The sequence below is a fragment of the Cydia fagiglandana genome, chromosome 9 (assembly GCF_963556715.1).
Source record: "Cydia fagiglandana chromosome 9, ilCydFagi1.1, whole genome shotgun sequence".
NCBI lineage: Eukaryota > Metazoa > Arthropoda > Insecta > Lepidoptera > Tortricidae > Cydia > Cydia fagiglandana.
The window spans coordinates 2864660-2877759 of NC_085940.1; the positions used below are offsets into that span (position 1 = coordinate 2864660).

A 13100-nucleotide genomic window follows, 5' to 3' on the forward strand; every position below is an offset into this window, starting at 1 on the left:
TAAATTCTGGTGTAGAAAATATGATTTTGTGAAGTTCTCAATTCGCATTGAACCAGTGTGGACACTAGAGACCACGTGGGAACGATATATGCCAATAACATTTATTAGAACTATTAGCAGTCCTCGGGAAATATAACAATAATGAAGAGTTAGACCAAGAAAAGTCTGCAACGATTTTGATAGCCGACGCAGTGCAAGTGTTATTTATACGTCACTATTTCACCGTGAATACTTTTTATATAAATCACTTGTGTGATACCTAACTTGATAAGAAGATATGACGAAGGTATTCAACTAAGCGACTTATTATATTTACATACCATCACTACGACTATTTATACGTATGTATACGACTCGTTTATACGTATGTATACGACTTATGACTATCTGCTATGATAACGAATACTTCCACTTTTGCCAATAAAAGTAGCCAAATTAGGTACCTAAATAAGTAATAGGTTATTTTTTACAGGGGGATAGAGTTGTGGTTTAACCCTTCGAGCTAATATAGGTACCCGAGCAATCGAAAGATTGCAAAATTGAACCACGAGCGCAGAAAATTCGCTAAATTTGTAGGTAGGTACAGCGATATTGTTATCAGATCTTACAAGTCTTACAACCAACAATCAAAGGTATGAAAAACGACAAAGTTAAAGCTTGTTAACTGGTATCTTTAATCGGAATGCGTTCCTGGTAATGTATGCAATCATACATTAATCTGACGTAGGTATCTGACAGGTGGATATTTTGTGAACATGCAAAATAAAAGGGACAAGAGAGACAACCACTGCAAATTCTGCAGTGTACAGTGGCTATCATATATACATATAGGAGCGGCCAAGGTGCTCACAAATATTTGAACACGCCTCTATAGAGTTCGTGTTATGGTATTTGTGAGCACCTCGGCCGCTCCTATGTATCTGATTGCGACTGTACTTTTTGTAGGTATGAATAAGTACGTACACTCAGCAGCAATAGTTGCTAAGCAGGCAAGGTGTTGAAATTGATCTCGACGCGACGTTATTGTTAAGACAATAAATAAGAGCGCGTCTAGGTAATTTTGAACACCTCGCCCGCTTAGCAACTTCTGCTGCTGACTGTACTTTGTATTTGTTTAAAAATCTTACTTAATTATTACCTTACCTATTCCTGAAATAAATAATATGATAACGGTTGGTAGTAGGATAGGGTAATTGCGTCCGTTTTCCGTCCGGTGTCAGTTTCCGTCCACTTGACGGATTAGTAAATAACACATTTCATTTATAATTTGCTACTTGCGAAGTATATTTTTTATGTAGGTAGATAAATTGTTTAGATATTAAGGATGCAATAAGTCCAAATTTGTGCAGCAATGAAGGTTTATATTCAAATTTTGTCAAGTGGACGGAAACTGACACCGGACGAATACTAGCACAATGACCCTATTTATTCCTTATTATTTTGTTAAATAAGCACTGTGATAATTAAAGTGATAAATGTATATTTCATTTTGCCTACCTAATCTATTTTACCAAATCTAACCCTTTTCATTTATTATAGGTACCCATTCTCTTCTATTTATAATCCCTATCGCATAAGAGAGCGTTATAAGTTTTAATATGTGTGTTTGTCTTTAATTAGCATCGTAGTAGCTCCCAAACGAATGATAAACCGTTTTGAATGCAGTTTTATAATCCAAGTTTTCACATGTTTAAATAAATGTATAACTCGCTAGATGACTCCGCTGTAACATTGTTGTTTTGATTTTAATTAAACGTTGATTTTTAAATTTCAAACAATTCTTCTGTAGGTAGACGATTTTTTAAACATTACAATTCACGTCACATACAAATTGTGAAGGGGTAGTGAGAGTGAACGATATAAATACGAAACGCCGGTTCACCCATTCGGCCGGAAGGATAACTTCGTTTAAAAAGTTTTCTTTCGTCTGAACCCCTATAATTTCCATACACGTGTCCATAAAATACTGAACTACATTTATTTGCATATTATAATCATTAGGTAGGTATTATGTGTACATAACTATGCAAATTACTTTTTAAAATGTCACGTAACAGCCTCATAATAGTCATAATCTATTTTACCTTCTCGGCAGTCACTCGCTTGCATACCAACATGTTATTGCATATAAATAATTATTGTATCACAAGACAACCTTGAAACAAGATCACATTGATACGACTTTTCAATATTATTTTATAGTGTCCAAGATGAGAAAAACGTGCTAATCGAATAAGTACCTATTTATAAACTTACCCGCTGAAGTCAAAATCAAACTAACAACAAGTAGCCCGGTAACCATGTGTTTGCACATTTTGTTATCAAAATGTTATATTTGTACAAATTTTAACTTATTTCAATGTTCACTTCACTCACTTTTAATCCTAGCACACTTAACACATCACAACTTCAGTTTATAATTTTTAATTGAATGTTCACAACTTCGCGTAGTTGAATACGTAGACAAGTTTTGTTAGGGGCGCAACGTCCTCTCTCCTTGACTTATCAATCTCAACTGTTTACAAAACCGAACGAAATGAATGAACAAGTGCATGGATTGGACAGCAACTGCCGCGCAAACAGTAATTTGACAATGACAGCCCAAATAAAAACAATATAAACAAAAAACGTACATTATAGACATTATAGTACTTTAGTAACCTGTGTAATATATCATATTTTACTTATGTGAATACAAATTTAGAAAAGTTTATACAAAATTAAAATATCCCAACGAATTTTTCGCATAATTTTTAGCATGGCAACAATCTTCTGTGTATTGTCAACTGTGACATACATCAAACGTCAATGTCAGTGTCAGCTGGTTCAATTCAATGTATTTATTATTGCTCGAATTTTCAATTTTTATGCAAGAATATTAATAAAAACACAAAAATCACCTTAAATGTTGACTTGAACAAGTCATTGTGAAATATGTTAGTGCAAATCACAAAATAAGTTTAAGAAGAAATATTTTTTTTCGAAACATAACCTACAATGGCTACAAAGATGCTAAGAAATATTTTGCGTACTAAGCCGCCAAACATATTGTTTAGGCGTTGGGAGGGTACAGAAAAGAAGGTTGTTGTGTATGATCCATTTGTAAATAAGCCACAAAAGAATAAGGAGACTTATTTGGAGGTAATAAAGATGTTCGAAGGCCGGGACACTAGGCGGCGGGGGCACGTCGAGTTTATATATGCAGCCTTAGGAAGAATGAAGGAGTTTGGTGTGCAGAAAGATCTGGAAGTGTATAAGGCGCTGATGGAAGTGCTGCCGAAGGGAAAGTTTATAGCTGAGAATATATTTCAAGCGGAGTTCATGCATTATCCAAAGCAGCAGCAGTGTGCTGTCGATTTGCTTGAACAAATGGAAGATAATGGTATATTACTTTGTGTATACGTACTAACTTTGTTAATTCCGTGAAAAAAAAAACATAATTTTACCCAAAATAATGTTTGGTAAATTAAACTAATAATTAATGGTTGGTCAACTCTTTATTCTGAAAATCAATTCACAACTCCAATATATTATACTTACAAAAATATTAGCGATGGGTATTTATTTTGAAGAATTTACTAGGCAATGCTTTATTTAAAAATGTATTTTTTTTTCTAGGGCCCCCCCCACATCTGGCGTCTTTCGAGCGTCGGTGTCTACAATTCTATGGCCGACGTCGAGGCAGCGTCGACGCAACTGCGCAGCAACGTCATTTTCCATAGCGCTGGACCGACGCCGACAGACGCCGACGCTCGAAAGACGCCAGATGTGGGGGGGCCCTAAATTATAATGAATTTACGAAGTTATGATTTCCGCAGACACATTGTTGTATCAAATTCTCCTTATTAAACACTAAAAAGTTTGCAACACCTGAGTCTGCTTTTCTTGCATGAATATAAAATATTTTCTTACTATTTGAGGTGTCATGCCCGACTCGGAGCTGGAACAAATACTTCTAAACACCTTCGGCCGGAGAGGCATACCACTTCGGAAGTTCTGGCGTATGCTATACTGGATGCCTAAATTTAAGAATCTAAGCCCATGGTACTTGCCGGATGAGCTGCCGGGAGATGTGATGGAGCTGGCAAAACTTGCTATACAGAGGATAACTTCAGTTGATCCTGATACTAGACTTGAAGTTTGGCAGGTAATTTTAACCACTATTATTCATATCCAAAAACATCAAGCATGCCACATTTTTTGACACCACAAACTAGTAAACATAAACCTTAACACATTCAGTGCTGAAAACCAGACTATAGGGTATTTTATGATTTCATTCCCAGGCCGAACTACCCAATAGTCAATTGTGGTACTACTGATTTATATGACGCATTTTGACATTACAAATTCCTATTCAACTTTCTTATTTCAGATTTCTATACATGTCTTATAACATTTGTAATAATTTCAGGCAGAAGAAATAGAAGCATCACTAGACAAAACCTGGATAGTCAGTGCACAGAGTGACGCACAGAAGATCCTGCTAGCAGAGCAGCCGGAAGATGAACCATTAGTTGTGAGAGGGCCGTACAAAGTTTGCATTCGGGACCAGTTTGTCACATATTTCCTGTTGCTGGGGAAGATTAGACCAGAGATAAAGGATAACAGTGATCCTGATGGTATGTATGGAGGACAAAAGTCTTTAGCCTATCCTCCTAAACCATACAAATGAAAAAGCCATAATTTGCCACAGAAATTTGGACCTCTAGTACAGGGAATAGAGTTGATATTGGTTTTGTTTGAAAATTGAACGAAACAAAACAAATGCGACTCTGTCTCAATTGAATATGATTTAAATTTCATCAAACTGAAGAAGTACTTTAGGTAGGACCTTGGGCCTTAGGAGGCTATTGTGTTTTTAAATTTTTGTTGTACTTAAGTTTTTTGACAACATTAAAAAGACAACATCCTCTTTCAAAGTCGGTTTATAAGTAGCCTATGCCATGTGTGTCATACAAAGGAAAATCCGTTAATCTTAAAAAATCGGCTTAGTAGTTTTGAGGCTATGATGAAACGCACATCACAATCTTTGTAAACAGCCCTCCTGCAATTCCTTCGATCAATCAATACAGATAAAATGTTATTTTTTCAGATGTTTCAAATCTCAAAAAGCCTTCAGGCATACCTGGCTTCATCGGACAAACGACAGTACCGTCAAAAAGATGTATAGTGCACGAACAAGATGATGGGACTATACTGTCTGTGTGTGCTACAGGTAATAATGATTTTTTTTCTAGGATGGAGTCAGTCCCAGTCATTGTCAAGTGATGACAAAGACAGGGCATCATTTTGTCCCTTATACACTCTCTCAGTGCCTAAAATAAGTTTAGTATTGGTGGGTAGGGTACATAGACGAGTCACATGTTGCGAAAATTTAACCTAATTTGAACCTTAATTCGGACCGCTAAGGTTGAAATTCTGTTGACGTAAACCTGGAGGATCATTTGTTTATTTCGTCACAATAAAGTTTATAGTATAGTAGGACTATAGCAGGCGTGGCCCACTCCGCGATTTCGTCCCGTCTCTACAAGTACATGCGGCCCACACCAATTTTGGTGTCTAGCAGTAGTAGTTACCACGCGCCGCTACGGAAAGGACGCCAGCTCGCGCTTGCACCACCTGGCGGTCATATCTGTCGTAATAGACGCGTTTTGTTAGAGTGAACCTTCTGTATCTAATACTATTATTATTTTGTCAGTTGACAAGCAAAAGTCACTAGGTAATGACTAAAAAAAATTTAACAAAAATCGACCCTTTAGTAGGTACTAATATGGTTCACTATGGCCAGGCGTGGCTCACTCCGCGATTTCGTCGCTTTGCTACAGGTAGCTAAAAGTGTTATACATCTGTTCCACCCAAATTTTGGGGAAAGCCATAAGCCGCGCGTGGCGCTGTCGCCACCTAGCGGCCATATCTGTGCTGATCGTAACAGACGCGTTTTGTTAGTGTCTTCTGTACCTAGTACTATTATTTATTCTGTGCTATGGCTATGAACTTGTGGTGGTACTTAGTGACTTTTGCTTGTCACCCGACGATTGATTCTGTGACTAGTGAAAATGTAACGCTATTGAACATACAACTATCATGACATGATACCTTTTACCTTTTTTTTACCTTTTGCTTTACTTTTCAGGGACATCGTCAAGGGACTCCCTGCTCTCTTGGATAAGGTTATTAGAAAAGAACGGCAATCCTTTACTATCCAGCATACCAGTCATGTTCACACTCACAGCACCCCCCAACGACCTTACCGTACCTGAGACGCAACCAGCGACTGGTAATGAAAAGGAAAAGGTGGCTGGCACGAGCTAGTAGATATATTATTGTTAGTAATAAAACTAGTTGAATATGTACATGGTTTTTTTTATTTTGTATTTGGTAAATTGGCTTAGCCTAAAATGATTTCTCTGATCACTACTAAAATGTCTATGAAAGATTTAGGGTCGGTTGCACCAAAACTGTTCGTATCGTTAAAGAGTTCGCTAAATTTTATGTATGGAAAGTCTCATGGTAAAGCGCCGGGGCGCGCCGGCTGACGTTGATCAGTCTGTCAAATGTGGTTGGTGCAACTAGCCCTTAGGGATTGTATACCTACTCATAGAGTTGACAGACGCTAACACAAAATTGTGACTTCATGATAAGCCGATTTCGCACGCACACAAACTAACGGCTAGTCAGTAATTCACCGCTCAGCCCTCGTTCTGTGACTGTATCCTCTAGCCGCCCATGCCCATACGTCAAACCTTGCCAAGCAAAATGAAATTTTATTTTGTCAACACAAAGTTCAAATTAGAATGGAACAGGAGACCTTTTTATAGGTCTCTGGGCGGGTATAGGCGTGTTATTAAATCAGTTTTGTGTCAGCAACTTTAATTCTGCCTACCTTTCAACTTTGTGGCAGTCTATGAAACTGTTGATGGCTGATTTTATGAAATTACACTATACTAGCACTATAACAATGTTATTAACGTTACTACACTTACTACTTACAATGACAATTTTTAAGATATTTAGGACTAGGATACTATTTTTGCCATGTATTTAAGGTTTAAGGTATGCCGTAAGTACCTATCTTAAATATGTATGCATATAAATTAGAATGTACATATATTATCTAAGTCTCCCAATGTGTATATATATGTATATATCGTATATATCACAAAATATAAGGGCTCCTTCACATATTACGCGCGCTTATGTGAACACTTTCTTGCCACCACGAACTACATCAATAGAACATCATGATTTAAAAATAGCCACCAAAGAAGAAAACCTAGTAACTTAGGGAGGTGACATTTTTGAGATGCAAACCTATAGTATATCAAGCCATTTCCTTCACTACCAAAAAGCGGCTTAAAAATGTAGGCGTGAAGGGTAATTGTCCCGTAGAAATATTGAATTTTGCGCCTTTACTACTGACAAAGTTCAGCAGTGGTCATCTGATCAGCAGTGCCACTTAAGAAGGTGATCTTGGTGGTGGTGAACTTAAGAAGGTGGACTGGTGATCGGTTCTGAAGGCCTGTCTCCATATTGCGCAGCCAACTCGAACAGATCGCGTTGGCTCGCGAGCCAACCCGGTATTCATTGCGCGCGGCTGCCTCGCGAGCCAATGTTCGATAGTTTGCCGCGCAATATGGAGACAGGCCTTAAGATACTAACGCACCGCACACTGGCCTTTAAACTAACACATGCTGCAGTTTTACTAATCATAAAGAGATCAGACTTTTTTACAACAGAAACGCGTCTCTAGTGCTAGCCACATTTAATGACATTTTAATGGCTCCTCTACACGATGGGCCAACGCCAGCCACTCCAAGGGACGCAGCAACAATATCACTTGCTCCCTCTAACGCATAAATGCGTCCCTTGGAGTGGCCGGCGTTGGCCCATCGTGTAGAGGAGCCATAAAACATTCACCTTTAGTACACTGCGTTCGAGCTCTAAACAGAGGGCCTACCGCGAACCACGTTCGACGTGTTACCTTCCTGTCACACTTAGGTACGAATTTACATGTGCGACAGAGAGGCAACACGTCGAATGTGGTTCGCGGTAGGCCCTTAGTCATATGGGAGCCCCGTTTGCACCCAAACCACGCATGAAATACACGGAGCTCGTGGTCAGACTCTACAAAGCATAAGCTTTACATATTTACAGTGTTAAATCAAGGGTCTCCAACATTGACGTATATCTAAAAACGCCCTACGGGCACTAAGAATGTACCAGGTACCAGTTCAGCGGTGTCACTCACGAATTCGAGCCAATCGTGCAGTCTAACGCAACTTGTTGCGACCAATCGCGCGCGTGATGCGAACTCATCAACCAATAGCGTCGTTGCGGTGTCACACCGCTGTACTAAAAAATTCTGGACCCCACAAAAAAAAATTAACCAACATAATAGAACTCCCACAATCAAGTCCACTCATAGTCCTCGTCTTCAACAAAAGAGATAGTGCCCCACTGTCAAGTGATGTTGTGCCAGTCGGTCTGCGGCAGGAGGTAGGTTTCGTTGTCGCTGCGGATGACTGTTACCCCGGCTCCGTAGTAGGGGATGACGTAGGCTGAGCCATCTGATGGGCCTACAACCTGTGGAATAAAGGGAAGAATTAGTGCTACTGTTGCCCTGGACTTTTCCCACAATTAAAGTAAGGATGGTAGACACAAATAATGTCATACATTGATCCGCCATTTCCACTGTTTTTTGAAGTTTTCACACAGACAATGAAATATGAGATTGATGCGTCAAGGCGGTTTGTTAACAAGAGGCTACCGGGGAACGCGAAAATCGAAATTCAGTTATCTGCCTCTTTATTGCTTGAATATGCAAGAGTTATAGAGACGTTAGATAACTAAATTTAGATTTTTTTGTTTTTCGCGATCCCGTTTTTACCCTTCGGGTACGGAACCCTAGAAAGGTAATCAAAAAATTGATTTCTAATTACCTGTGCAGCTATCAAGATAATGTCCAAAAGCTGTCCTAAGAACATGAATCCCAACGTGCACAGCTTTGCCAGCCCGATGCCCGGATACCCGAGATAGAACCGGTCTAATCCGAACATCCCCAGGAACACGGAGAGCAGCAGCGCTATCTCCAACGCGTATCCGTTTGTCCATTTGCATGGCATCTTTCTCTTGAAGGTGGAATTTGAGGTTCCTTCGCATTTTATTCCATCAGCAGCTCTGCATAACACTGTAAGAAAACATAAAACAATTTATATACTCATTAGGATTTATGAATTCTCCAATTTCCACTTATGGCAGAAGATAACCTTTTGATTTTCGAGGGCAACTTTTTTTTTGTTACATTTGGTTAAAATCTGGCTGGATTAAAGATAGCACGATTCTGGACGCAATAAATACGAAATCCCAAAATGGGACAAAAAAAATGTTTGACATTTTCCATTAAATTACAAAATTCCAAACATTTTCGTTACTCGGTTGACGATTTGGTAGGACATAAGGTGGAATTGCTTACATTATATAGAATAAGGAACTCTATCTGTCCACCCAAACAACAAATTATTCTGAAAATTAGGAGCCCAATTTGATTAGGCTGATGCCATGAGCCTGATGGGCATTAAATAAAAAAAAAGCTTCATTGTTTGTAGATTGTTTTGGCTTACCTTCTGCCTCCCCTTCTGAAGGCACATCTTTCCCAGGAGAACAGCCTCTAAACTGCTGCGTATCCGGGTCTATTTGGTCTATACTCGGATCCGGGCAAATGTACTGCCCTAACCTTAACGTACTACAGTCTACCACGAACTCTTTAGGCTCGTCCGAAGCTACAGTTGACGAACAGAGAGATAGTAAACAGACGAGTATAAAATGTTTTGTCGACATAGCTGGCTCAGACTACCACATGTAGGAATAATTGGATATATTAACAACACATTACACTTTTAGAGACACATTTTTAAAGATTTTTCTACTACATTACTGCACGTTATCAATTCAATTAATTTATTTAAAGTGGGATTATGAATTACAATTTTATTTGCTCTAAGCTGTAAGCCCACGATGAATGAATGAAACGTAACGTCATTCACTCAATAAACGTCACTAATGTCAAATGTCAATTCGTGTAGCGTTCGGATACTATGACATATTGAAAATTTGCGCAACAGACCCGTGCTGTAGCACTTGCGCACGTATTATCTCATGCAAGTTGAGCTCGCAATTAATCTCGAGATCTGCGTAACTGGCGCAAGTACAGAGGGGCTACCGCGAAAACCGAAATTCGCAAATTGCGGGGATCTTTCTCTTTTACTCCAATAAAGGCGTAACTAGAGTGACAGAGAAAAATGCCCGCGATTTGCGAACTTATGCGCATTTTCGCGGTTATAGCCCTGGCGCGGGCTAATACAAAAAATAACTTGCGCTTACTGCTTGTGAAAAAAGCGCTGGTGGCCTAGCGGTAAGAGCGTGCGACTTCCAATCCGGAGGTCGCGGGTTCAAACCCCGGCTCGTACCAATGAGTTTTTCGGAACTTATGTACGAAATATCATGTGATATTTACCAGTCGCTTTTCGGTGAAGGAAAACATCGTGAGGAAACCTGCATACATCTGCGAAGAAATTCAAAGGTGTATGTGAAGTCCCCAATCCGCATTGGGCTAGCGTGGGGACTATAGCCCAAGCCCTCTCGCGCATGAGAGGAGGCCTGTACTCAGCAGTGGGACGTATATAGGCTGAAATGATGATGAATGATGATGACTGCTTGCGTAATTTGCGCGCGTCAGTTACATGCCAATGTAGAAATGTACTCCCAGACACAAAATTGCATACCTACTTTATGAATATTCGTTCATGATGTGTCCGACTGTCCATGCAATTTTGCATCTCACTGTTCAAGCGTAATAATAGGAGAGTAGGTAACTGATGCCTGTAGCTCGAGCATGTTGTTTGTGCATTTCAACATATCGATTTTTGATGTCTGTTAACTTTTGTCTCTCTTGCCTCTTCAGAGAGTGTATGATGGATGGGATGGACGTCATGATGGCTCTAACAAACTGAACAGAGATGTGACTTATTTGAAATACTTGTATTTAAAATGCAAATACAAAATGCAAAATACCTATTTTGTATTTTGTATTTAAATACCTTTTGAAGAAAACTATTTTGTATTTTATTTGCAATAGTTTTTGGGACCTATTTTCTATTTTCAAAATACAAAATACTTTATACTAGGTAGGTAATGTAGGTAGGAGTTACAATCTCTTCTGAGGTTACAATCCTGGCAACTGTCTCATTCTTTTAACATGGAACTGTTGAATCTGTTTAGTAACGTCGCACATGACCACAAGCGTAGCGAGTGGTTAAAAAAGTGGAATCTTGAGTGTTGGGAGGGTTTCAAGGCACGAGAGGAGAACAAACTTTTCTGCCCTGGTGAAACACAAACGAGACGTTTTTATCACACTAACGAGAGGCACTATACTAGCTGTGAAACATTACAAATTAACGCTTTAAAAGTTGGCCGATAAAAACCATTATCCATACCTAAATCCTACCGGTTAATATGAGGAAACAACTAGAAATTAACTAGAAGGTTGACTGGTAGAGAATGCTTTTGGCATTAAGTCCGCCTTTTGTACGATAAGTTTTCTTTTGTGCAATAAAGTTTAAATAAATAAATTTGCACTTTAGATAGAGGATTGGTTTCAAAGAATAAAGAGAGTCTTTTCAACTCGGAAATTCCGAATAATACTTTTTAATTCAGATTGGGTATTCACTACTCAGATTACCTTATATCGAAAAGTATTTGTATTTTAAAAAAGTATTTTGAAAATACCTATTTCGTATTTTGTATTTAAATACAAATTCAAAAACTATTTTGTATTTTGCATTTGAAATAGTATTATCAAGAAAGTACAGTGGAACCTGGATAATTGCAATCTCAAGGGACCGGCCAGTTTTTGTCAATTAACCAGGTTTTTCATTTAAGCAGGTCGTGTCAATTAACAAGGTTTCTAAAAATCGTTGTGTCAATTATAGAGGTTTTCATTAATAGAGGTTGCGTTCTGACAAATTTCTTTTATGGAGGTGAAAATAACCATTTAAAGTAGATTTACACGCTTACTTTCTGGGTTTCTGGTCTATATATTGCTTCTGTCTATAGTTGCACTTTTTGCACTACATTAATTACCAATTTATTTTCTTATCATTTGGGTTTAAAAAATTCCCTTGAATTGTAGAAGAAAGTTTTATAAAGCCCCCTCCAGACTATGCGCGTGAATCGCGGGCGAAGCCGCGAACGCGAGTGTGGAGTCGATTTCGCTGTCTGCGAAAATCGACGCCACACTCACGTTCGTGGCTTCGCGCCGCGATTCGCGCACGAGTGTGGAGGAGGCTTTAGAATGTAAAAAGCATACTTTGTTTTTTATTGATCAAAACTATTTCATCTACTACAGGCTGTGATCTGTGATAGATACCCAATAAATAAATTGAATTCTGGATGGAGATTTAAATAAAATGTTTACTGTAAACTACATTATTTCAATTGCAGAGGTAATAAGTAAGACTCGTTTCAATAATAGAGGTAAAAACAAGAGCAAAAATAATGGATTTTTTAGCACAGCGTCAATTATAGAGGTCTTAAGTTGCGATGTGGTCAATTACAGAGGCAAAATTACGAAAAGCACTAAAATCTAAATTGCAATTATAGAGGTTCCAAAATTTCAATTATAGAGGCCTTTTGGTCTCAAGGGACCGGGACCGGACTTTTGGTTGCAATTATTGAGGTTTTTCATTTATCCAGATGCCAATTAACCAGGTTTCACTGTATTTGTATTTTGTATTTAAATACTTTTTATAAAGTATTTTTCGCATCTCTGAAACTGAAAATAAAAGTCATATACGAAGAAAAAGTGACTATAAGGCCCCCAGTGCCCAAAGCTGAGCGGCTACCGCGAAAACCGAAATTCGCAAATTGCGGGGATCTTTCTTTTTTACTCCAATGAAGGCGTGATTAGAGTGACAGAGAAAAATCCCCGCAATTTGCGAACTTCGGTTTTCGCGGTTATAGCCGGAATCGAACTAGCGCGAAGCGTCCCTTTCGAATCTTTTTATTCCTTTTATTTTACACTCCTTAGGGTATTCGGGGTA

The 13100-nt window shown here is 38.6% G+C and overlaps 3 protein-coding genes across 4 annotated transcripts in view; 1 reads left to right on the forward strand and 2 right to left on the reverse strand.

Annotated features, from left to right (window-relative positions):
* Positions 1-2497, reverse strand: part of LOC134667192 (uncharacterized) — a 57845-nt gene extending 55348 nt beyond the window's left edge. For both annotated transcript variants that reach the window (XR_010098613.1, XM_063524512.1), the window contains exon 1: positions 2257-2497. Coding sequence is in view for 1 of the 2 variants with exons in the window: in XM_063524512.1 (XP_063380582.1) it covers positions 2257-2314 (58 nt within the window). In the remaining variant the exon portion in view is untranslated. The remainder of the gene's footprint in view (positions 1-2256) is intronic.
* A 306-nt stretch (positions 2498-2803) lies between these two features.
* Positions 2804-6351, forward strand: LOC134667180 (evolutionarily conserved signaling intermediate in Toll pathway, mitochondrial). Its single transcript, XM_063524498.1, has 5 exons — positions 2804-3382; positions 3921-4147; positions 4415-4622; positions 5096-5218; positions 6137-6351. Exons 1-5 carry the CDS (start codon positions 2998-3000, stop codon positions 6313-6315), a joined length of 1122 nt encoding a protein of 373 aa, XP_063380568.1. The 5' UTR covers positions 2804-2997; the 3' UTR covers positions 6316-6351.
* Positions 6352-8078: 1727 nt separating this feature from the next.
* Positions 8079-10018, reverse strand: LOC134667599 (TM2 domain-containing protein CG10795). Its single transcript, XM_063525031.1, has 3 exons — positions 9624-10018; positions 8943-9190; positions 8079-8586 (listed from the first exon to the last, which is right to left on the reverse strand). Exons 1-3 carry the CDS (start codon positions 9838-9840, stop codon positions 8464-8466), a joined length of 588 nt encoding a protein of 195 aa, XP_063381101.1. The 5' UTR covers positions 9841-10018; the 3' UTR covers positions 8079-8463.
* Between the last annotated feature and the right edge of the window lie 3082 nt (positions 10019-13100).

Excerpts from the sequence above, each read along its gene's own strand:
- LOC134667180 (XM_063524498.1), top strand. The coding sequence starts at position 2,998 with ATGGCTACAAAGATGCTAAGAAATATTTTGCGTACTAAGCCGCCAAAC. Across the intron at positions 4,623-5,095 it reads GGATAACAGTGATCCTGATG|ATGTTTCAAATCTCAAAAAG; the intron begins GTATGTATGGAG and ends TTATTTTTTCAG. Across the intron at positions 5,219-6,136 it reads ACTGTCTGTGTGTGCTACAG|GGACATCGTCAAGGGACTCC; the intron begins GTAATAATGATT and ends TTTACTTTTCAG.
- LOC134667599 (XM_063525031.1), bottom strand. The coding sequence starts at position 9,840 with ATGTCGACAAAACATTTTATACTCGTCTGTTTACTATCTCTCTGTTCG. Across the intron at positions 9,191-9,623 it reads TTCAGAAGGGGAGGCAGAAG|TGTTATGCAGAGCTGCTGAT; the intron begins GTAAGCCAAAAC and ends GTTTTCTTACAG. Across the intron at positions 8,587-8,942 it reads TTATCTTGATAGCTGCACAG|GTTGTAGGCCCATCAGATGG; the intron begins GTAATTAGAAAT and ends TTTATTCCACAG.